At 34.8% G+C, this 23,815-nt stretch overlaps 1 protein-coding gene across 1 annotated transcript; it reads left to right on the forward strand.

Annotated features, from left to right (window-relative positions):
- The first annotated feature begins 765 nt into the window (after positions 1-765).
- Positions 766-22,981, forward strand: LOC132559719 (putative protein-lysine deacylase ABHD14B). Its single transcript, XM_060224344.1, has 3 exons — positions 766-928; positions 12,422-12,660; positions 19,551-22,981. Exons 1-3 carry the CDS (start codon positions 766-768, stop codon positions 19,734-19,736), a joined length of 588 nt encoding a protein of 195 aa, XP_060080327.1. The 3' UTR covers positions 19,737-22,981.
- The last annotated feature ends 834 nt before the right edge of the window (positions 22,982-23,815 follow it).

Consider the following 23,815-nt stretch of genomic DNA (forward strand, 5'->3'; position numbering starts at 1 on the left):
ACATTTTGTAGAACAGCAAACGTCGTATTAAGAACTAAAATGATTAGAGACAATAAGCTTTGCAGTTACATGAGGAAAACACATTTTTTTGACACAATTTTCATGTCACATAGTTTGTTTTGGAAAAGCATTGAATGACAGGTGGACGATAGAAACAATTCTTGACTGCTCTGACAGATATGTAAAAAACACAAAAAAATATATTACACACAACATTCATTTCATTTTTGTATTATCTGCATATATTTACATTTTTCGGTAGTAAATGACCCTATAACCTTTGTAATGCTAGTCTCTTTCATGCCTGTAGTGATATGATGTTATGGATGAAGGACTCCTTCATGCACAAAGTCATTGTACCATCCACTACAGGTGAATTTGCACATTTTAGAATGTCCAAAACTGTAAAAAGTCCAAAATATGGTCCTTATAAGTTATCTTTGTCAATCTTCTGATGCATTTTTGAATGAATCTCAATGGAACAAGCATTTGAATTTTATACCTGTACTTAAGGAATGACATATGAACATATGTAAAGTATTAAAAAATGTTGGTTTTGTTGTTGTGGGATAAGAATGTATGAAACAATAGGTTATTCCATGATGGTATTTTTGAAACAGCAATCTGAATGATTTCAGTAGATTTATGTCCGTAAACATTAGAGTTTTATTCAGTCTACAGAAAGTTAATCCTTCTGTGTACATACAAGATAAATTGTGTCGACAGTTTTTGATTGAGTCTGCAGACTTAACACTGTTACAGGAGATGAAGATTTGTACCAGGGAGCCTGTGCTTAAAGAGAAGTCCCGAGGTGAAGTGCTGCTTTTGCATGGGCAGAAATTCACATCAGAGACTTGGGAGGCAAAGTGCCCCACCCTACAATTCCTCGGGGCAGCTGGATACCGTGCGGTTGCAGTCGACCTCCCAAGTAAGTACCGAGTATATGATACCTTCCCATCAAATTGAAGTCATCCCTTTATTGCATGCAATTGCTTTACAGAGTTATCAAACTCACTATGTTTACATTTATATACATAGTAAGCCATTTCACTTCAACTGAATTAATATTATGTTTATACTAAACATGGAGGTCTGCAACACGTAGATTTTACGACAAATTAACTTCAGTAGTTATAGTAGAGCTATAAACAGATGAGAGTTTCAAGACAAGGTCATCTTAATGGTTATAAACATGGTAGAGTTTAACAACAAGTTCACTTTAATGGTTATAAATATGGTAGAGGTTACAACAAGTTCACTTAATGGTTATAAACATGGTAGACTTTAACGACAAGTTCACTTTAATGGTTATCAATATGGTAGAGTTTATAGACAAGTTCACTTAATGGTTATAAACATGGTAGACTTTAACGACAAGTTCACTTTAATGGTTATAAACATGGTAGAGGTTAACGACAAGTTCACTTTAATGGTTATTAACATGGTAGAGTTTAATGACAAGTTCACTTTAATGGTTATAAACATGGTAGATATTAACGACAAGTTCACTTTAATGGTTATAAACATGGTAGAGTTTAACAACAAGTTCACTTTAATGGTTATTAACATGGTAGAGTTTAATGGCAAGTTCACTTTAATGGTTATTAACATGGAAGAGGTTAACGACAAGTTCACTTTAATGGTTATAAACATGGTAGAGGTTAACGACAAGTTCACTTTAATGGTTATAAACATGGTAGAGGTTAACGACAAGTTCACTTTAATGGTTATAAACATGGTAGAGTTTAACGACAATTTCACTTTAATGGTTATAAACATGGTAGAGTTAAATGACAAGTTCACTTTAATGGTTATAAACATGGTAGATATTAACGACAAGTTCACTTTAATGGTTATAAACATGGTAGAGTTTAACGACAATTTCACTTTAATGGTTATAAACATGGTAGAGGTTAACGACAAGTTCACTTTAATGGTTATAAACATGGTAGAGGTTAACGACAAGTTCACTTTAATGGTTATTAACATGGTAGAGTTTAACGTCAAGTTCACTTCAAGGTTATAAACATGGTAGAGTTTAATGACAAGTTGACTTTAATGGTTATAAACATGGTAGATATTAACGACAAGTTCACTTTAATGGTTATTAACATGGTAGAGTTTAATGACAAGTTCACTTTAATGGTTATAAACATGGTAGACAAGTTCACTTTAATGGTTATAAACACAAGTTCACTTTAATGGTTATAAACATGGTAGAGTTTAACGACAAGTTCACTTTAATGGTTATAAACATGGTAGAGTTTAACGACAAGTTCACTTTAATGGTTATAAACATGGTAGAGTTTAACGACAATTTCACTTTAATGGTTATAAACATGGTAGAGTTAAATGACAAGTTCACTTTAATGGTTATAAACATGGTAGAGGTTAACGACAAGTTCACTTTAATGGTTATTAACATGGTAGAGTTTAATGACAAGTTCACTTTAATGGTTATAAACATGGTAGAGTTTAACGACAAGTTCACTTTAATGGTTATAAACATGGTAGAGTTTAACGACAAGTTCACTTTAATGGTTATAAACATGGTAGAGTTAAACGACAAGTTCACTTTAATGGTTATAAACATGGTAGAGTTTAACGACAAGTTCACTTTAATGGTTATAAACATGGTAGAGTTTGACAAGTTCACTGACAAGTTCAATTTAATGGTTATAAACATGGTAGAGTTTAACGACAAGTTCACTTTAATGGTTATAAACATGGTAGAGGTTAACGACATGTTCACTTTAATGGTTATAAACATGGTAGAGTTTAACGACAAGTTCACTAATGACAAGTTACTTTAATGGTTAAATAAACATGACAAGTTCACTGTAATGGTTATAAACATGATATATATTAACGACAAGTTCACTTTAATGGTTATAAACATGGTAGAGTTTAACGACAAGTTCACTTTAATGGTTATAAACATGGTAGAGTTTAATGGTTATAAACAAGTTCACTTTAATGGTTATTAACATGGTAGAGTTTAATGACAAGTTCACTTTAATAGTTATAAACATGGTAGAGTTTAACGACATGTTCACTTTAATGGTTATAAATATGGTAGAGGTTAACGACAAGTTCACTGTAATGGTTATTAACATCGTAGATATTAACGACAAGTTCACTTTAATGGTTATAAACATGGTAGAGTTTAACGACAAGTTCACTGTAATGGTTATTAACATGGTAGAGTTTAATGACAAGTTCACTTTAATGGTTATAAACATGGTAGAGTTGAACGACAAGATCACTGTAATGGTTATTAATATGGTAGAGTTAATGACTTTAATGGTTATAAACAACAACAAGTTCACTTTAATGGTTTAACATGGTAGAGTTTAATGACAAGTTCACTTTAATGGTTATAAACATGGTTAGTTAAAACAAGTTCACTTTAATGGTTATAAACATGGTTTATTAACGACAAGTTCACTTTAATGGTTATAAACATGGTAGAGGTTAACGACAAGTTCAATTTAATGGTTATAAACATGGTAGAGGTTAACGACAAGTTCACTTTAATGGTTATAAACATAGAAACACTTTAATGGTTATAAACATGGTAGAGTTAAATGACAAGTTCACTTTAATGGTTATAAACATGGTAGATATTAACAACAAGTTCACTGTAATGGTTATTAACATGGTAGAGTTTAATGACAAGTTCACTTTAATGGTTATAAACATGGTAGAGTTGAACGACAAGATCACTGTAATGGTTATTAATATGGTAGAGTTGAATGACAAGTTCACTGTAATGGTTAGAAACATGATAGATATTAACGACAAGTTCACTTTAATGGTTATAAACATGGTAGAGGTTAACGACAAGTTCATTTTAATGGTTATAAACATGGTAGAGGTTAACGACAAGTTCACTTTAATGGTTATTAACATGGTAGAGTTTAACGTCAAGTGTACTTCAAGGTTATAAACATGGTAGAGTTTAATGACAAGTTCACTTTAATGGTTATAAACATGGTAGAGTTAAATGACAAGTTCACTTTAATGGTTATAAACATGATAGATATTAACGACAAGTTCACTTTAATGGTTATAAACATGATAGATATTAACGACAAGTTCACTTTAATGGTTATCAACATGGTAGAGTTTAATGACCAGTTCACTTTAATGGTTATTAACATGGTAGAGGTTAATGTCAAGTTACTTTAATGGTTATAAACATGGTAGAGTTCACTTTAATGGTTATAAACATGGTGACAAGTTCACTTTAATGGTTATAAACATGGTAGAGTTTAATGACAAGTTGACTTTAATGGTTATAAACATGGGATATTAGTTCACTTTAAGTTAAATGACAAGTTCACTTTAATGGTTATAAACATGATAGATATTAACGACAAGTTCACTTTAATGGTTATAAACATGGTAGAGTTAAAACAAGTTCACTTTAACAAGTTCAGTTCACTTTAATGGTTATTAACATGGTAGAGTTTAATGACCAGTTCACTTTAATGGTTATTAACATGGTAGAGTTTAAAGACAAGTTCAATTTAATGGTTATAAACACGGTAGAGTTGAACGACAAGTTCACTTTAATGGTTATAAACATGGTAGAGGTTAACGACAAGTTCACTTTAATGGTTATTAACATGGTAGAGGTTAACGACAAGTTCACTTTAAGGTTATAAACATAGTAGAGTTTAATAACAAGTTCACTTTAATGGTTATCAACATGGTAGAGTTTAACGTCAAGATCACTGTAATGGTTATTAATATGGTAGAGTTGAATGACAAGTTCACTTTAATGGTTATAAACATGATAGATATTAACGACAAGTTCACTTTAATGGTTATAAACATGGTAGAGTTTAACGACAATTTCACTTTAATGGTTATAAACATGGTAGAGTTAAATGACAAGTTCACTTTAATGGTTATAAACATGGTAGATATTAACAAGTTCATTTTAATGGTTATAAACATGGTAGAGTTTAACAACAAGTTAACTTTAATGGTTATAAACAGTTAACGACAAGTTAATGGTTATAAAATGGTTTTAATGACAAGTTCACTTTAATGGGTAGTTCACTTTAATGGTTTAAACGACAAGTTCACTTCAAGGTTATAAACATGGTAGAGTTTAATGACAAGTTGACTTTAATGGTTATAAACATGGTAGATATTAACGACAAGTTCACTTTAATGGTTATTAACATGGTAGAGTTTAATGACCAGTTCACTTTAATGGTTATTAACATGGTAGAGTTTAATGACAAGTTCACTTTAATGGTTATAAACATGATAGATATTAACGACAAGTTCACTTTAATGGTTATTAACATGGTAGAGTTAAATGACAAGTTCACTGTAATGGTTATTAACATGGTAGAGGTTAACGACAAGTTCACTTTAAGATTATAAACATGTTTGAGTTTAATAACAAGTTCACTTTAATGGTTATTAACATGGTAGAGTTTAATGTCAAGTGTACTTCAAGGTTATAAACATGGTAGAGTTTAATGACAAGTTCACTTTAATGGTTATAAACATGATAGATATTAACGACAATTTCACTTTAATGGTTATAAACATGGTAGAGTTAAATGACAAGTTCACTGTAATGGTTATAAACATGGTAGATATTAACGACAAGTTCACTTTAATGGTTATAAACATGGTAGAGTTGAACGACAAGTTCACTGTAATGGTTATAAACATGGTAGATATTAACGACAAGTTCACTTTAATGGTTATAAACATGGTAGAGTTTAACAACAAGTTCACTTTAATGGTTATTAACATGGTAGAGGTTAACGACAAGTTCACTTTAAGGTTATAAACATGGTAGAGTTTAATAACAAGTTCATTTTAATGGTTATTAACATGGTAGAGTTTAACGTCAAATGTACTTAAAGGTTATAAACATGGTAGAGTTTAATGACAAGTTCACTTTAATGGTTATAAACAGGATAGATATTAACGACAAGTTCACTTTAATGGTTATAAACATGATAGATATTAACGACAAGTTCACTTTAATGGTTATAAACATGGTAGAGTTAAATGACAAGTTCACTGTAATGGTTATAAACATGGTAGATATTAACGACAAGTTCACTTTAATGGTTATAAACATGGTAGAGTTAAATGACAAGTTCACTGTAATGGTTATAAACATGGTAGATATTAATGACAAGTTCCCTTTAATGGTTATAAACATGGTAGAGTTAAATGACAAGTTCACTGTAATGGTTATAAACATGGTTGAACTTTATGACAAATTCTGTTGAGTCGTTTGGAATAACATTGTCTTGGTTTTTGGGATGAATAAATTACATGGTTTCCTCTCAATTGTTTAAGAAAAAGATCTCATGATTAATTCCAAGATGCAATATTCTATGACCTGGGCCCATATTCATTAAACCATTCTCACGCTCAAGCATGGATTTTGTGCTCAAGCAAACTTTTTTATAACTTGCCTAAACCACATAAAATAATACAAATGTCAAATATAAACATTGATTATAACTTTGACTTGAAGTCCTTTCAAATTTTTAAAAATTCTTTGGCAAAATCAGCCATATTTATTAATTCTTAACTTAAGCAAGATATAAGGCTTGAGCAAAAAATTCCTGCTTGAACATGAGAATGGCTTCACGAATACGGGTCCTGTTTTTTTAGGTCATCTGGACCCGAAGGGTCCGATGACCTATAGTCATCATGCTTCGTCCGTCGTCGTCCGCCGTGCGCCGTGCGCCGTCCGCCGTGCGCCGTCCGTAAACTTTTCATTCAAACGACTTCTTCTCAAATACTAGAAGGTCTAGGGGGCTAATACTTGGCACAGAGCATACTGGCATGGAGCTCTACCAAGTTTGTTCAAATGAATGACCTTGACTAACTTTAAAGGTCACAGGGGTCAAATATGTTAAAATCTTTAAACAACTTCTTCTCATTAACCAAAAGGCTCAGAGTGTAGATATTGGGCCTGTGACATGCTGGGATGAAGGACTACCAAGTTTGTTCAAATGAATGACCTTGACCCACTTTAAAGGTCACAGTGGTCAAATATGTTAAAATCTTTAAACAACTTCTTCTCAATAACCAAAAGGCTCAGATTGCTGATATTGTGCCTGTGGCATGCTGGGATGAAGGGCTATCAAGTTTCTTTAAATGAATGACCTTGAACTACTTTCAAGGTCACAGGGGTCAAATATGTCAAAATCTTTAAATAACTTCTTCTCAAATACTAGAAGGCCTAGGGGGCTAATACTTGGCCCATAGCATGCTGGCATGGAGCCCTACAAAGTTTGTTCAAATGAATGACCTTGGCCCACTTTCAAGGTCACAGGGGTCAAATATGTTAAAATATACAAAGGACTTCATCTCAATAAGCAAAAGTCTATGAGTGCCGATATTGGGTCTGTAGCATGCTGGGAGGAAAGACTACCAAGTTTATTTAAATGAATGACCTCAACCCACTTTCAAGGTCGCAGGGGTCAAATATGTTAAAATCTTTAAACAACTTCTTCTCATTAACCAAAAAGCTCAGAGTGTAGATATTGGGCCTGTGACATGCTGGGATGAAGGACTACCAAGTTTGTTCAAATGAATGACCTTGACCCACTTTAAAGGTCACAGGGGTCAAATATGTTAAAATCTTTAAACAACTTCTTCTCAATAACCAAAAGGCTCAGATTGCTGATATTGTGCCTGTGGCATGCTGGGATGAAGGGCTATCAAGTTTGTTTAAATGAATGACCTTGAACAACTTTCAAGGTCACAGGGGTCAAATATGTCAAAATCTTTAAATAACTTCTTCTCAAATACTAGAAGGCCTAGGGGGCTAATACTTGGCCCATAGCATGCTGGCATGGAGCCCTACAAAGTTTGTTCAAATGAATGACCTTGGCCCACTTCCAAGGTCACAGGGGTCAAATATGTTAAAATATACAAAGGACTTCATCTCAATAAGCAAAAGTCTATGAGTGCCGATATTGGGTCTGTAGCATGCTGGGAGGAAAGGCTACCAAGTTTATTTAAATGAATGACCTTGAACAACTTTCAAGGTCGCAGGGGTCAAATATGTCAAAATCTTTAAATAACTTCTTCTCAAATACTAGAAGGCCTAGGGGGCTAATACTTGGCCCATAGCATGCTGGCATGGAGCCCTACAAAGTTTGTTCAAATGAATGACCTTGGCCCACTTTCAAGGTCACAGGGGTCAAATATGTTAAAATATACAAAGGACTTCATCTCAATAAGCAAAAGTCTATGAGTGCCGATATTGGGTCTGTAGCATGCTGGGAGGAAAGGCTACCAAGTTTATTCAAATGAATGACCTCAACCCACTTTCAATGTCACAGGGGTCAAATATGTTAAAATCTTTAAACAACTTCTTCTCATTAACCAAAAGGCTCAGAGTGTAGATATTGGGCCTGTGACATGCTGGGATGAAGGACTACCAAGTTTGTTCAAATGAATGACCTTGACCCACTTTAAAGGTCACAGGGGTCAAATATGTTAAAATCTTTAAACAACTTCTTCTCAATAACCAAAAGGCTCAGATTGCTGATATTGTGCCTGTGGCATGCTGGGATGAAGGGCTATCAAGTTGTTTAAATGAATGACCTTGAACTACTTTCAAGGTCACAGGGGTCAAATATGTCAAAATCTTTAAATAACTTCTTCTCAAATACTAGAAGGCCTAGGGGGCTAATACTTGGCCCATAGCATGCTGGCATGGAGCCCTACAAAGTTTGTTCAAATGAATGACCTTGGCCCACTTTCAAGGTCACAGGGGTCAAATATGTTAAAATATACAAAGGACTTCATCTCAATAAGCAAAAGTCTATGAGTGCCGATATTGGGTCTGTAGCATGCTGGGAGGAAAGGTTACCAAGTTTATTTAAATGAATGACTTTGAACAACTTTCAAGGTCGCAGGGGTCAAATATGTCAAAATCTTTAAATAACTTCTTCTCAAATATTAGAAGGCCTAGGGGGCTAATACTTGGCCCATAGCATGCTGGCATGGAGCCCTGCAAAGTTTGTTCAAATGAATGACCTTGGCCCACTTTCAAGGTCACAGGGGTCAAATATGTTAAAATATACAAAGGACTTCATCTCAATAAGCAAAAGTCTATGAGTGCCGATATTGGGTCTGTAGCATGCTGGGAGGAAAGGCTACCAAGTTTATTCAAATGAATGACCTCAACCCACTTTCAAGGTCACAGGGGTCAAATATGTTAAAATATACAAACGACTTCTTCTCAACAAGCAAAAGTCCATGAGTGCTGATATTGGGCCTGTAAGATGCTTGGAGGAGAGGCTACCAAGTTTGTTCAAATGAATGACCTCAACCCACTTTCTATGTTTGGCTTGCTTTTTTTCAGATGACCGTTAAGGTCCATGGGCCTCTTGTTTTTTTTTTTTTTTGCTTTTTTCTTAGCCCACAATCATCAGATGATGGGCCATTCATATTGCCCTGCATCCATGATCCGTTGTCCGTCCGTCTCCTCCAAACATCATCCGTCCATTTGATTTTATGACTGATCAAATGAACAAAATGTCAGACAGTAGGCGAATTTGGATTTTTTCAATGAAGATTGTTATCGGTATTTCTCTAAAAGTATTGGACGGGTCTCTCTTAAATTTCATATGTAGCTTTCCCTTGGTCTCTAGTTTTGCCCACCTGAAAGGCTACCATCTTGAATTTTGAATTTAAAAGTTTGTTATTGCTATTTCTTGAGAAAATACTACATAGATCTTTCTCAAGTTTCATCTATAGGTTCCCACCCTTTATTAGTAGTGCCCACCTTATTTTATGTCTGATCAGAAAAACAAAATGGCTGACATTTGGCGATCTTGAATTTTGACTTTGCAAGTTTGTTATCACTATTTGTTTTAGAAGTGCTTGATGGATCTTCCTCAAATTTTATGTGTCGGTTCCTCTTGGTACCTAGCTGTGCCTGTTTGATTTTGGGACTGTTCAAGTAAACAAAATGGCTAGCAGGCAGCCATCTTGGATTTCGCTTAGTAAAGATTGTTATCCCTATTTCTTAAGAAGTACTGAATGGATATCTCTCACATTTCATACGCATGTTCCCCCATTGTCTCTCCTTGTGCCCATTTGATTTTGGGACTGATCAGAAGAAATAGAATGGCTTACAGAAGGCTATCTTGGATTTGGCAGGTAAATATTATCATCACAATTTCTGGAAAGGAATGTTCAAATGTCTTATCATTAAGAGAAAAGAAGGGAAAAGATCCAACTTTCAAAAGATGAAACACTGATGGGTGCCAAGGTTCCCTCTGGGATCTTTTGTTTTCAGTGACTTCTTAGTAGCTAGTCAGAGTCATGATCCATAAATATATGTCTACACAGTGTAGGGTGATCTACAAAAACATTGTATTAGCAAGTGAAAAATCATTCATGTCTAAAATAGGCCACTTTCCAATTCATGAGTTCATCAAAAAAACGATGAATACATTTACTACCTACACATTGAATGTAGATGTTTCCGATATCCGTGGGTAACAGAGTGAACATCTTGTTATATATCTTTGTTACCATGCCAACCCCTCATTTTGTCAAGAATATCATTTAGGATCAAATGCCATATAAATATATATAATCAACAAAAAAAGAAAGGTTAACATGTTTCCTTGGCGAATACCTGTAAATGAGTGAAAACAAAATGACGTTTGTGCAATATTAGAAAATGGTGATGTGTTACATTACAAAATCCAAGGGGGTTACCAAAATCATTCAAGCGTGAAAGTCTGTATTAGCGAAAGAGCTGCACGAGGTTTCCTGCGGCTTACTTGTTTCTTCGCTTGAATTTCATAAACATTCAAACTGACAACTGTTCCTTAGATCCTTAGGACTTAGAAATCACCTTAGAAATTACCAAATCTTGCTATCTATCAACTTTATCATTATGCCCCGGCTGTCACAAGCACAGAGAAAAACGGCTGTAGGCATGATCCAGGCTGGGGAGTCTCGCCATCGAGTTGCACAGCATTTTGGTTGATAATTTGCCAGTTGGTAAGTCGTTTAAACCAAACTGGGTCAAGATCCGATCATCCCCTAAGCGGCTGACCCAGTAAAACAACCGCCAGGGATGAACGTCGTGTACGATTGATAGACTTGCGCAATCGATTCGTAACCGCAGTAGAGACTACAAGGACATTGTTTGGGCGTCGTGTGTCTCCCCAAACAGTCCGCAACAGGTTGAGGGCCTACCAATTGAAAGCGCGGCGTCCCTACACTGGACCCAATTTGTTGCGACGTCACTGTAATAATCAGCGTAACTGGACCCGTGTTCACCGTCGTTGGGCCTTACGACAATGGAATAATGTTCTGTTTTCAGATGAGTCCAGGTTTTGTCTGCAACACGGTGACGGAAGGCGCAGAGTGTGGAGGCGACGCGGGGAGCGTTTTGCGAACTGCTGAGTCGCAGAACGGGACTGCTTTGGCAGCGGAAGTGTAATGGTTTGGGGTGGTATTTGTGGGGGGACTCATACCAGGCTTGTTGTGTTAAATGACAATTTAACCGGCATTCGATATCGGGACAAAATTTTAAGACCAGTGGTTCTGCCATTCTTAAGACACCATGGTGTTGGCGCCATTTTTCAACGGGATAACGCACCAGCGCACACCAGTCGCATTAACAGAACTTTTTTGCAGCAGAATAACATATAGGTGTTAGATTGGCCATCTAAATCACCTGATTTGTCACCGATTGAGCATGTCTGGGACGTACTTGGGCGATGCGTGAGAGAACGTCAAAATCAGCCGTCAAACTTGCAGGAGCTGGCCCAAGCCTTGATCGCTGAATGGAACAACATCTCTCCTCGAATTATCCACCAGTTCCATGTGATGACGCTGCAATGCTGTTTACTTCGCAAACAGTGGCCATACCCGTTACTATTGGTGTTACCTTTGAATTGACCCCAATGTCCTTTACAGTCGAATAAAATCAACTGAACGCAAAGTTTTATAATGAACCATGACTGCAGTTTTATCAGAAATGATCAATTACTTTATTCGTACGTGATTGGTAAGGATTTATGAAGGGGTTAATTAATTAATCACAGAATAAAGTAGTGTTACCTTTCTTTTTTTGTTTAGTATATAACATAAAATAATTATTGATCTCACAGTACATCGATGTTGATTCCAAGGTTTGAGTTTCGCAATTTGCTGGATAAATCGCCTATATGAAGGGAGAATATAGTTGATGAAGTCACACACTCATGTTTTTTAGGCTTCATCCTATGTCAGATGGGCGGAGATGAGGGTGATGGTGATGGGCAACATGTCATGAGCGGAGATAAGGGTGGTAGGAAACATTGGTCTTTTATATCTTTCATAATAACCAGTTTGCCAATCACAATTGATGTACAAGATTCAATCAATGGATATTTGTATTCTTCAGACTTTGGTGACAGTACAAAAGTGGATGTGGCTGATGAAAAGAGGGGTTCATTTATAGCCGAGCTAATCAAAGCATTGAAACTGACAAGTCCGGTAATCATAAGTCCCTCGATGAGCGGGAGCTTCTCTCTGCCTTTCCTGTTTGACCAGCCTGATACAATGCCTCCTAGGGCCAGAGGATTCGTCCCAGTAGCACCGGTACAAACTGGGGCATATTCTTCAAAATTCAGTGTTTCAAAGGTAAGTTTAACTGACATTGAAATGGAGGTCAGATAAAAAAAACTTAAATGAGATGTATGACTGGACTACATGGATCCCTGATCTAATTACATAGATTGTGTTTTGTATGGATATATTTCAGAATATAGGAAATGTACTGGAAACACTTAAGATTCCATTGGTAAGATATACTGATATATAACATACATGAGCAGGTTCATGGCTATAAATAAATCAAACCTCATGAGAAACCAAGGCTGCAAAAACAAAGGAGAACGAGAAACCTGTAACATGGGAAGACAAAAAGATAAAAGGATAACACTGACAAAGCCCCTAAACAAATAGTAGAAATGGAACAGGTTGATTCTCTTTGGTAGACAACTTAACAAAAGGAAGAGCACATTAGTCAGGTTGAAACTGAAGAGGCACTAAAACAAAACGGGTAACAGTTAAAATGGAGCAAAGATGAACACCAAAAACAAAATAGGGAACAAACAAAATGGAGAGAAAAGTGACCCCAAAAAGAAAAAAACAAAAGACCAAAACAAACAGGAAACAACTGATCGATGAAATGTTCTTACTTATTACTTGCAAGCTATACTGTTTGAATAAGGGTTTATTAATCTTTGTCAGTAGTAATTTGCTTGCTTCCCCAATATATATTGTTTAAATGTCGCAGTCGATAAGATATTTAACGGTTTAATCTTTGGGTATCATTATTTTCTTGTCGAGAGCTCACAAACACATGCTCAACACAGACTTTCGAAAGTAGCAAGTTGATTTCACCGAGAAATATTTAATTTCCTTGTGCGATATGTACATTTAGATATATTCAATGCTCATTAGTATTCCTGGTGGCTTTAGTTGTATTAAATTTGTACTTGGCTCGACCACAATGTACATAGCAGGTGTTGTTGATGAAGCAGAAGACACTTATCTTTCTGGAATATATGGTCATATTGTCAATATACATTTTCAAGATCATCAAATTCTTCTTTAATTTTGAGATTTTGTTAAAATTGTCTTGTTTTTTATCATTCAGTGACTTCATCCTTTTAGGACTCTCCAAAGGATATACGTATGTTTCCTGTATGGAGGTTCAGTAACACAGATGTACAGTCATCACATATTTAACCAATGAAGTTGTTCAGATGTCTGTTTTTGTACCAATCTAACATTGAATAAATTATTAGCTCACCTGGTTCATCGTCCATCCAGCATCTGGCATCAACTTTTACTTTAAACAAATTCTTCTCAATAACCAATGGATTAAATATTTTGATATTTAGCTGGTATGTTCTTTGGAAGGAGTGTGACAAAGTTTGTGAAAAGAAATGTCCTTGACATATATTCATGGTCACAGGGGTCAAATTTGTTAAAACAATTAAACGACTTCTGCTCTTGAACTAAAATGCCTACTGGTATGATATTTGGATGGCATGTTGCAAGGAAGAAGCCCGACAAAGTTTGCCAAAAGAAGTGACCTTGACTTATACTACATCCAGGGTCAAGTTTGTTAAAACATTTAAGTGACCTCTTATGAACTACAAGGCCTAGGGGCATATTTGGCTGGTATGTTCCCAGGATGAAGCCCGCCAAAGTTTGTGAAAAGAAATGACCTTGACCTATTTTCAAGGTTACAGGGTTCAAATTTGTTAAAACATTTAAATGACTTCTTTTCATAAACTAAAAGGCCAAGAGGCATGATATTTGGTTGGTATATATACTAGGTGAGCACTGCAGGCACATTTGGCCTCTTGTTAAACATTTTGTTTCTTTCAGCATCTGCACCCATTTTCTCCTCACATCATTTTCATGTCCTCTACAACTAGAATGATGACCAGACTGTCTTACAGGACTGGAATTGTAGCCTGATATGATTGGTATTGGTTGCTCATCATTTTTATGCTATTTCAATGCTCTTCAGCATGTTGCTATCGCCCCTGAGGCTGAGTATCAGTACTTCGTTTTCATTGGTTCATAAATCGAAAGTTTACTCCTACTCCATCTGCCGGACATTACCGTAATCATCGGATTATCGCCCCTACAAGTTGCTGATGCTAGTCATTAAATGAAACAACCTTATCGACATTTTCTTCATTACCTGTACATCAAGAAAATGTTTTGTGTTGTGTATTAATGATAATCAGACATCGAAATTTGTAAATACAATGACAAAGACTCACGTTTATGGTGGTAAATTTTGCGAGGCGATGCCAATATGGCGGCTTGACTTTCTTTTCCGCGCGATGCATTGTGGGAGTCATATACATTTGTATATCTTTCTATTTTTCTTTTTTCGAAAATTTACTTCCCGTTTAATACTGTTGATAACTATTAAAAATACTTATATATGTAGTTGAAAATAAAAATGAAACTAAAATAAGAATGATTTAGAGTAGCATAAAATTTTGACGGAAACAGCCGGGGTGCTCTGTGCTGCTGGACCCTGAAAGAAGACGGCGGCTGAAAGAAGATGGCGGGTAATTCATGTAGGTAAGTATCACTATATATATATATATGTTAGCTGAATTTGAAGTCAATACTTATACTGAACTATCAATTGCATTTTTTGCAACAATTCATTTGGAATGAGCCTTCGCGTCTATTGAATTTAGGCTGCACTTTTTTTTCAAAATATTTTCAAGACTTTTCCCTTGAAGCAGTATGCATTTGAAAAATGTTATGTAAGCATCTAGCACATTTTTGTTGCTTCCGTAAAGTATTTCAGTATTTTGAAATGGATTTATTTTGGAATGATCGTTTCATAATGGTCTCATCGCAGTCACCTCTGTCAGTGGCCCAACAGATCGGAAATTAACCAGAAAAAAAACTTATCCGTAATATTGTACTGTACTACTTACGCTACCGTGAATAGATCTAGGAATCTGTCTGGGTAATATATCGATTTTACTTTAAAATATCTGTCACTGTCCGCGCTATTGTAGGTCTAGCTCTTTCAAATTTCTGATCGGAGATAATTTATAAGTACCCCAACGGCCCAAGGCCAGAGTATGAAATCGTACGGGAACTCTACAGCTATGCTAATTTTAAGGTTTACATGTGAAGTTAATATATATAGTTTTAGCTTAATTTTAGTTTTTGTCTTTCTGACATGATGTCTCGTTGATTCTGTTGAAGAGTGATGCATGTGAACGATTACAATATGAAGATTAGGAATAATGAAGATGTCAATTAACATCTGATTCCCGGAAAGTATTTTAATAAAGATTAGGATAAACCTAGCAAAGTGTTAGGTCCCAGTGTGAATGTGTAAAGTCCCAGTGTGAATGTGTAAAGTATTATTGGTACAATTGAACTTTTTGATATATGTACTGTATTTGTTCATCTCAGAAATTTCAGTATTATGTCAACTGCGTCCACTTTCAGTTCAACACTTTTGATTCATCAATTTTACCCAGCCCTAGGCTCAATATTTGTCATTAATTGTCGACTGTTTTTTAGAGTTTTGTTTTCATGGTGAATGGAATGAAATGAGATAAATAGTCTAACCAATACCCCTCGAGAGCTAATTAAGACATTGCAGTATTATCATTTTGGGCCTTATTAAAAGTCAAATTGCAACTTTTAAGAAACTCAAGTGACTGTAAGTACAACAATAAGATGTCAATAATCAATGAAATTGATTAATTGAGAAGAAATTTTCTTAGTACAGTTAACCAGGCTTTGTAGTGGTTTGTTCAGAACTGTAGTTCTGGTTAAGTAACCATTAATTGTGTCCTTTCAGTTACAATGACATACATTTTTGAAATACCTCTACTGTAGCTAAATATGGCATTTGTAATAGACAGCCAACATTAATTTTGTGATAGACATAGCCAAATTTAATTTTAGGATCAGTTAGGACAGCTACTGTTTGTAACAGGCATGGGTTCAATTACATGATGATGTAATTAATGAAATTACAATTACATTATGAAAATGGCATTGCCATTGCATGACGGTCCAATGTAATTAATTAAATTACACATTACCTTTCAAGTCATAATGATTTTTGAAATACAAACGTCAAAATAAATTATCATACTGCACAGATTTATCTCATGAATTTAACTTTATGATTCAATCTCTGTATGACCATGGTCAAGATATTCTTATTTTCTAGCTGTCCATCACTTCATAATTTGACAGTCCTGAATGTCAAAACAATTAATTATATTTAATATAGACTCCTATTGGGAAGTTCAAGACTATAAGCTTATACAGAAGTGTATATTTCTTGCACATAATCATAGCAATAAAGAAATATAGTTATTTATTTCCCTTACTCTCTTTCAGCAGGTGGATGTCCCTGAAGAAATGAAATCTGGAATGGTAGAAGGTATCTCTTGATTCTTCTAACTTGGAATTGGCCATTGTGACCAACAATGGATTTGAGGACCTTATGGTGGAGAAAAACGTCCTTCTTTCCAACCTCCAATTAGATGTTGAAGATGGTTAATCACTTGAGGATATGCTAACAACCATGTTGCCTTTTAAGGTCACAGTACTCTCTAAAGGCGGCAATATAATTACCATCACAAAAGAAGAATCAACAAATGGCAGAAACTAAAAAAATGTGGAAAAGATCATTGTATGCTGCATTTGTAGTAAATTTCTTTACAATCTTCAATTTACTTAAGTAGAAAGATTCACTAGTTATACCAAGTTTATGTAGAAAGGCTCACTGTATACTGAGTTTGTAGTGTACATAGAAAGGTTTACTTATTTTTTTTTTCTGAGTTATGTATATACAATATATAAAAAAACTTTTTGTAGAAAAGATCACCGCATACTGAGTTATGTATATACAATATATAAAAAAAACTTTTTGTAGAAAAGATCACCGCATACTGAGTTATGTATATACAATATATAAAAAACCTTTTTGTAGAAAAGATCACCGCATACTGAGTGTGTTGTTTACAAATGTGTAGAAAAGATCGCTGTATACCGAGTTTATAGTTTACAATTGTCTAGAAAAATCACTGTATACTGAACATAATACGACTTCTGTTTAAAACCTTCATTTAAACTTAGACATGTATTTTTTTTTATTTATCTTAAAAGTCTACCTACAACAATTTTGTGTATGCAATCTTGTACTAGGATATTGACATGACAAGATTACATTGCTGATCAAAGCATGGAAAGAATACTGAATAAAGAAAACAAGATATAAGCATCTTTATCATGTTTTTATTTTTATTATTATCATCATTATTATTTTTCCATGATGTCTGTCCACATGGAAGTTGTAAGCACTCTTGTGCATTCTTATACCACCAAAAGGGTGGGTAAATCGAATCAAGTTGTCTATCTGTAAATCCATCTGTTTGTCTGTCTGTAGACACATCTTGTCTAGACAACTCCAATGAAACTACAGTAATATTCGGGACAATGTGTAGATGTGCATGCACCATTTTCCCATGGAAATATTGATTGCCATGGCATCTGGTCAATATAGATAGGTTTTGCATGTTGGTCAACTTCTAAACCTGTGGACCAATTTCAACAAAACTTTTAATTTCAACAAAACTTCGCAGGAATATTAGGGAACATGTGCACATGCCGCTGTGTGTCAGAGGATGTTTTTTTGCAAAAGGTCACCATGGGGAGATAACAAAGGCTGTGGGTGATGGGGGTATTAGCTATTTGGATTACAGTTTCAGTTATCCCTGGGCAATGTGGAGAGGATATAGTAATGATTTTGAGGATTGAATGTAGAGGTCACAGTACTTGCATAAGTACTATATGATTACCTTGTAAACGCATTGAGACCAAGACAGTTAGTATACCTTAATCAAATTTGGAACATGTATCCCTTGTGAGGAGAAGTCGGTTTCTTTAGAAATTCAGGGTCAGATATCAAAGATCAAGGTCACAGTCAAAAAACGAATAGTTGCATGGGGGTGTTTTTCCATTGTATTACCCTCGTTTTTCTATCAAATTTCACAACCTAAAAGATATTCACATCTTGTAAATTTCAAGGTTCAAGGTCACTGTAAGGATGTTAAAAAAATGATAATACAAGAGGAATAAAATATCTTGTGACAAGTTTAAGAGAACAAAGAATATATAAACATGAAAAATTGGAACAAAGTCAATATCTACTTGAAGATTCCCAGAAAAAGTACAAGGAGAATAAGACCAGGTTTTCTGGAAGAATAGGCATCTTCTATTTTAAGTTATGGTGACAAGTCATGTTTGTTTTAGAAAATTGGCACTCTTATGCAGTCATTTACAAACAATCTGGAAAATGAAGCTGTCCAATATTTGTATGTAGCATGTTATTTGCATGATGGTCTAACTAATGGTCTTAAACCAATAGGATACACAGTCTTTAAAGTGATAATATGGTGTCCATGATCAACATTCCCTACAATGTATCCTAAGAAATGGACAACTTCCCTATCATTGCATCTTGGAGCCTACTTGGGACATGTATTACATAAGTAATACTACTATGCTTGTTATTTCTGATATCTGCTGGTCATTTTTTATGGGCTGCAATGATTTATTGATTGCATATAGTTGGTTTCAGTATATAGCAAGCTAATAACAAAGAATTTATTTTTTAATGGTCTTAGCATACCAGTACTTTCAGTACTTTGATTGTAAATTCTTTACTGATCCCGTCAGAATTATAATTATTTGTATTTAGATTTCCCATATATGTATTGTCTTTATTTCTTTTCCGATCCTGTTGAGAATGACAATATCATAGTTATTACTTTTCAGTTATGGTCAACATTATAACCTTGACTTTAACTTTTAATAGTTTTCATCTAATTGTTTTCAGATCTCCCCGAACGTCGGAATTATTTGTTTTCCGATCTCTTCATCAGCATTGTGTAATTTGTTTTATTCATAACATTAAACTGTTTTTTTGTGACATTATTATTTTTTAGATTAAAACTGCCATAGTTACAGGGGACAAAGATACAGTGATCGGGCCGGCAGCAAGGAAGAACCTGGCAGCCCTGCCGAACGCAAAGGATTTTCTGATGGAGAACGCTGGACACCCTGCGTATCTTAGTGACCCAGATATGTGGCACACTATTCTGTTTACATTTCTTCATGCAGTTTTCAAATAGAAAAAGCATAAGAAAAACAAATAAACCATTTTTAATGTAAAAATCATCATGACAACACTTTAATTAAACCTTCACACAGTGTTCCAGCAAAGATCTATAAAAAGTAGAAGTGACAATGGAACACTGGATCTAGACATCAAGTACCATATAATTGTGTTGCCTGCAGAGCTGGCGGACACTTAGGGATTACTTTTTCCGTCATCATGTGTCAGGGGCATTGGTACTTAAGTTTTCAGGACTTTGTTCAGTTATGCTTTGAGTCATCAAAATGAAATTTAGTATATGGCTTCTTGTTGGAAGAGCACAGATTAAGTTCAATTTCAGGCTGTCTTCTTGGCAGAGAAATGCCCCTTTGAACATAGAAAATTCTCTGAGAATATTGTTTTCTGGACTTTCTTTGGGTTATCTTTGAGTTATAGAAATGAAATTTGGTATATGGCTTCTTGTTGGAAGGGTACAGATTAGTTATGATTCTTGTCTGTCTGTGACCCTTCTTTACAGAGTTATGCTCTTTGAAAATTCTTTGAGAATATGGTATTTTTGTACTTTTCTTGATTATGCTTAGAGTTTTTTAAATGAAATATGAGAAATGGCTTCATGGTCGACCATTACAGATAAGGTTCGATTCACAGCTTTCTTGGCAGAGTTATGCTCAGTTGAACTTGGAAAATTTTCACACTTATGATCAAGTTATCAAAATGCAATTTTGTATACCAGTTCTTGGTCAAAAGTTATGCACCGAGTTCGCTTCTTGGCAGTCTGTAACCCTTCTTGGCAATGATATGTTCCTTTGAACTTGGAAAATTTCTCAGGAATATTGCTTTGCGCAGTTTTCCCTTTATGCTTCGAGTTAAAGAAATGATTTGGTATTACAACTTTATGGTTGAACGTTGCACATACAGTTCTTGGTGACTGTGACGCTTTATTTCAGGCGACACACACAGTTCTGGGTGACTGTGACGCTTTATTTCAGGCGACACATCCAGTTCTTGGTGACTGTGACGCTTTATTTCAGGCGACACATACAGTTCTGGGTGACTGTGACGCTTTATTTCAGGTGACACATACAGTTCTTGGTGACTGTGACGCTTTATTTCAGGCGACACATACAGTTCTGGGTGACTGTGACGCTTTATTTCAGGCGACACATACAGTTCTGGGTGACTGTGACGCTTTATTTCAGGCGACACATCCAGTTCTTGGTGACTGTGACGCTTTATTTCAGGCGACACATACAGTTCTGGGTGACTGTGACGCTTTATTTCAGGCGACACATACAGTTCTGGGTGACTGTGACGCTTTATTTCAGGCGACACATACAGTTCTGGGTGACTGTGACGCTTTATTTCAGCCGACACATACAGTTCTGGGTGACTGTGACGCTTTATTTCAGGCGACACATACAGTTCTGGGTGACTGTGACGCTTTATTTCAGGCGACACATACAGTTCCGAGGTACTCTTGTAAATATGAATGCTCTGTTGTTTTGCTAATGCAGTTTGAATATCAGACATCAGTGATATACAGAGTTTACAATGTGTTTATAATGAATTTATAGAGTGATGAATGCATATATGGATGTATGGACTCAGTGAGTACTAAACTTTATATAATGGTGTGGTTGGTGATATTTATATGGGGTTTATGTGTGTTATGTAACTTATATGGTTGGTTTCATTATTCAGGATATATATTTTAACTATAAGATTATACATATTGATTCAGAAGTGCCTTGTGATTAAGCACATTAGTAATGTACAATGTATGTAGACAAATAGTTTGGTGGATTTTCAATAATCTGGGTTGTTTTAAGATGTCAGAACAAAAGACGACGAAATCCAACTTTAACTAAAAATGAACAAGGTTATTTCATGTCCAGAAGTAGTGCATGTAGCACCACCAGCCCATACAATTTGATCATATCCAAGGACAAGCTTGATATGTATTTTTATTTCTGTATCTGTTTAAATGGAACTGGTTATTTGTTCTGATAATTGTAGTCAACCACATCACATATATATGGAGTGGTTACTCTAATTTAGATAATATTAGATTGGAGTAAACCTTGGCCTAGTTATGTTATGGTGATGTAGTGTATTATTGTTTAATATCTGTTTTGGGTGGAGTCATCACTTAATAACCACTGGCGATGATTTTACAATGAGTAAATGTCCTAGAAAGATGATGGGGTTCACCTTTATGCCAGCAGTTTTAAGGTGCATAGCTGTACTATACAATAGAATAAATCCATATTTAGGTGATATGTCTATGTGATAGATTTCACCTGATGTGATATGTCTGTAGGGATCAAGCTTGCATTTACACAATAGTTTTATTTTGTATAAACTGTTCACAATTTGTCCATAGTACAAACTTTGACAGATGTACAAAAAACTTGGAGCTAAATGAAGATCTTTTTAAAAAAAGATCAGAAATGTCTTTCTCATCATGAAACGATATATTTATTCTCACTTATTATGAAACAATCTATTGCTTCTGTTGAATTTTATTTCAATGATTTCTAAATTTGTGGTTTTATTGAATTCTCTGTAATGCCAAAAATAGAAACATTGGAGACAGTACATTTTACAGTATATAGAAGTTGGAATTTTTGGAGCTGGCTACATTGTATGTATGGTGTGTTCTATAGTAGATAAATCTTTTATTGTGTTATTTAAGTAGTAATATAATGCATTTGCATATTTAATCATTTTGTTGTTGTATCTATTAATGTGTGCATTGAAATGAAATAGCCTGTGAGCTCATTTAAATCTTAAATCGTTTTTATCCAACGTCTGTCTGTCCTTTATCATTACAATTTTATCATTTTTCACTTCACAAAATGGAATATATTAGAGTTGAAAATGAATGCCAGTTATAAAGCATTTAAAGATTGTGCTTCCATCACTATCTATGTTCACCAGGCAGGACTACGTTAAGAGAACTTTGCACTCGTTGATGCATGCGTTATCAATTGTTGGTCTTTGTCGGTAGGTAAAAGAAATATCATTGATGTCCGCTGATATACTGGTCGTCAAACCAGTTAGATAAATTAAACATAGAAGGAATATCAGTGATGTCCGCTGATATACTGGACGTCAAACCAGTTAGATAAATTAAACATAGAAGGAATATCAGTTGAACATTTACTGCCCTTTTGCATATAGTTGGAAATAAACTTTTTCTTTTCATGGTTGGATTTGATATTTTTTACAATATGTAGAAAAGAATAAATGTGAATGTTATATCAAGTGTGTTATTGTGTAGTCAGTGGAAATATAATGTCATGATAGTGGAGACATTTCAACGTGTGGCTAATACTTCAACTAGGATGGCAGTCTGTTTAGTTATAGCTATGTACATACAGCTTTAAAATATCATCTACCCAAAACAGATGAATTCACATAGGTTATACAAAAATCTATATACATATTGCTGGGAATGCCGTTAGTCTAGACATTACCGTTTTTCTGGACATAACATTTCATGATTTTGTAGTAATTTGTGAAATGCAGCTTACCAGACAAAATAATATGCTTTTAAAACAATTTCGCCTGTTACCACTAGGTACATTGGCTAATGTTTTATAAACTCATCCATCCTTAGTCAAGCCAATGGAAATATCATACTGGTTATCTACAAATAGCATAAACTCATCCATCCTTAGTCAAGCCAATGGAAATATCATACTGGTTATCTACAAATAGCAGTGGCATATTTTTCTTCCTTTTGATTAATAACTTATGACCGTTTCAATGCTTGCTAGTGATTTTTCATCACGAGGTTAAATTCATGCAAGATGCCATCTGCATTTCCGGCATTTTGCAGTTTAAAAATACTTTAATCATTGATATTTTTGGTATCAACAACTTGAAAAGTAAAATTAACTTAATTTAATGGGTTTTTTTGTATAAATTTTTCATGGTTGGGTAAAAGTTCTCCGCCAAATGGTGCTGGACATAATGAATATATACAAAACACTACTCCAGAATTTCTATACAAAACTGTACTATGATATATATATTGACCTCGATCCTAGTTTATAAAAGCACTTCTAGAATTGATTAAAATTCAGCCAG

Source organism: Ylistrum balloti, unplaced genomic scaffold (genome assembly GCF_031769215.1).
Source record: "Ylistrum balloti isolate Yb309-2 unplaced genomic scaffold, AGI_CSIRO_Ybal_v1 Utg370958, whole genome shotgun sequence".
NCBI lineage: Eukaryota > Metazoa > Mollusca > Bivalvia > Pectinida > Pectinidae > Ylistrum > Ylistrum balloti.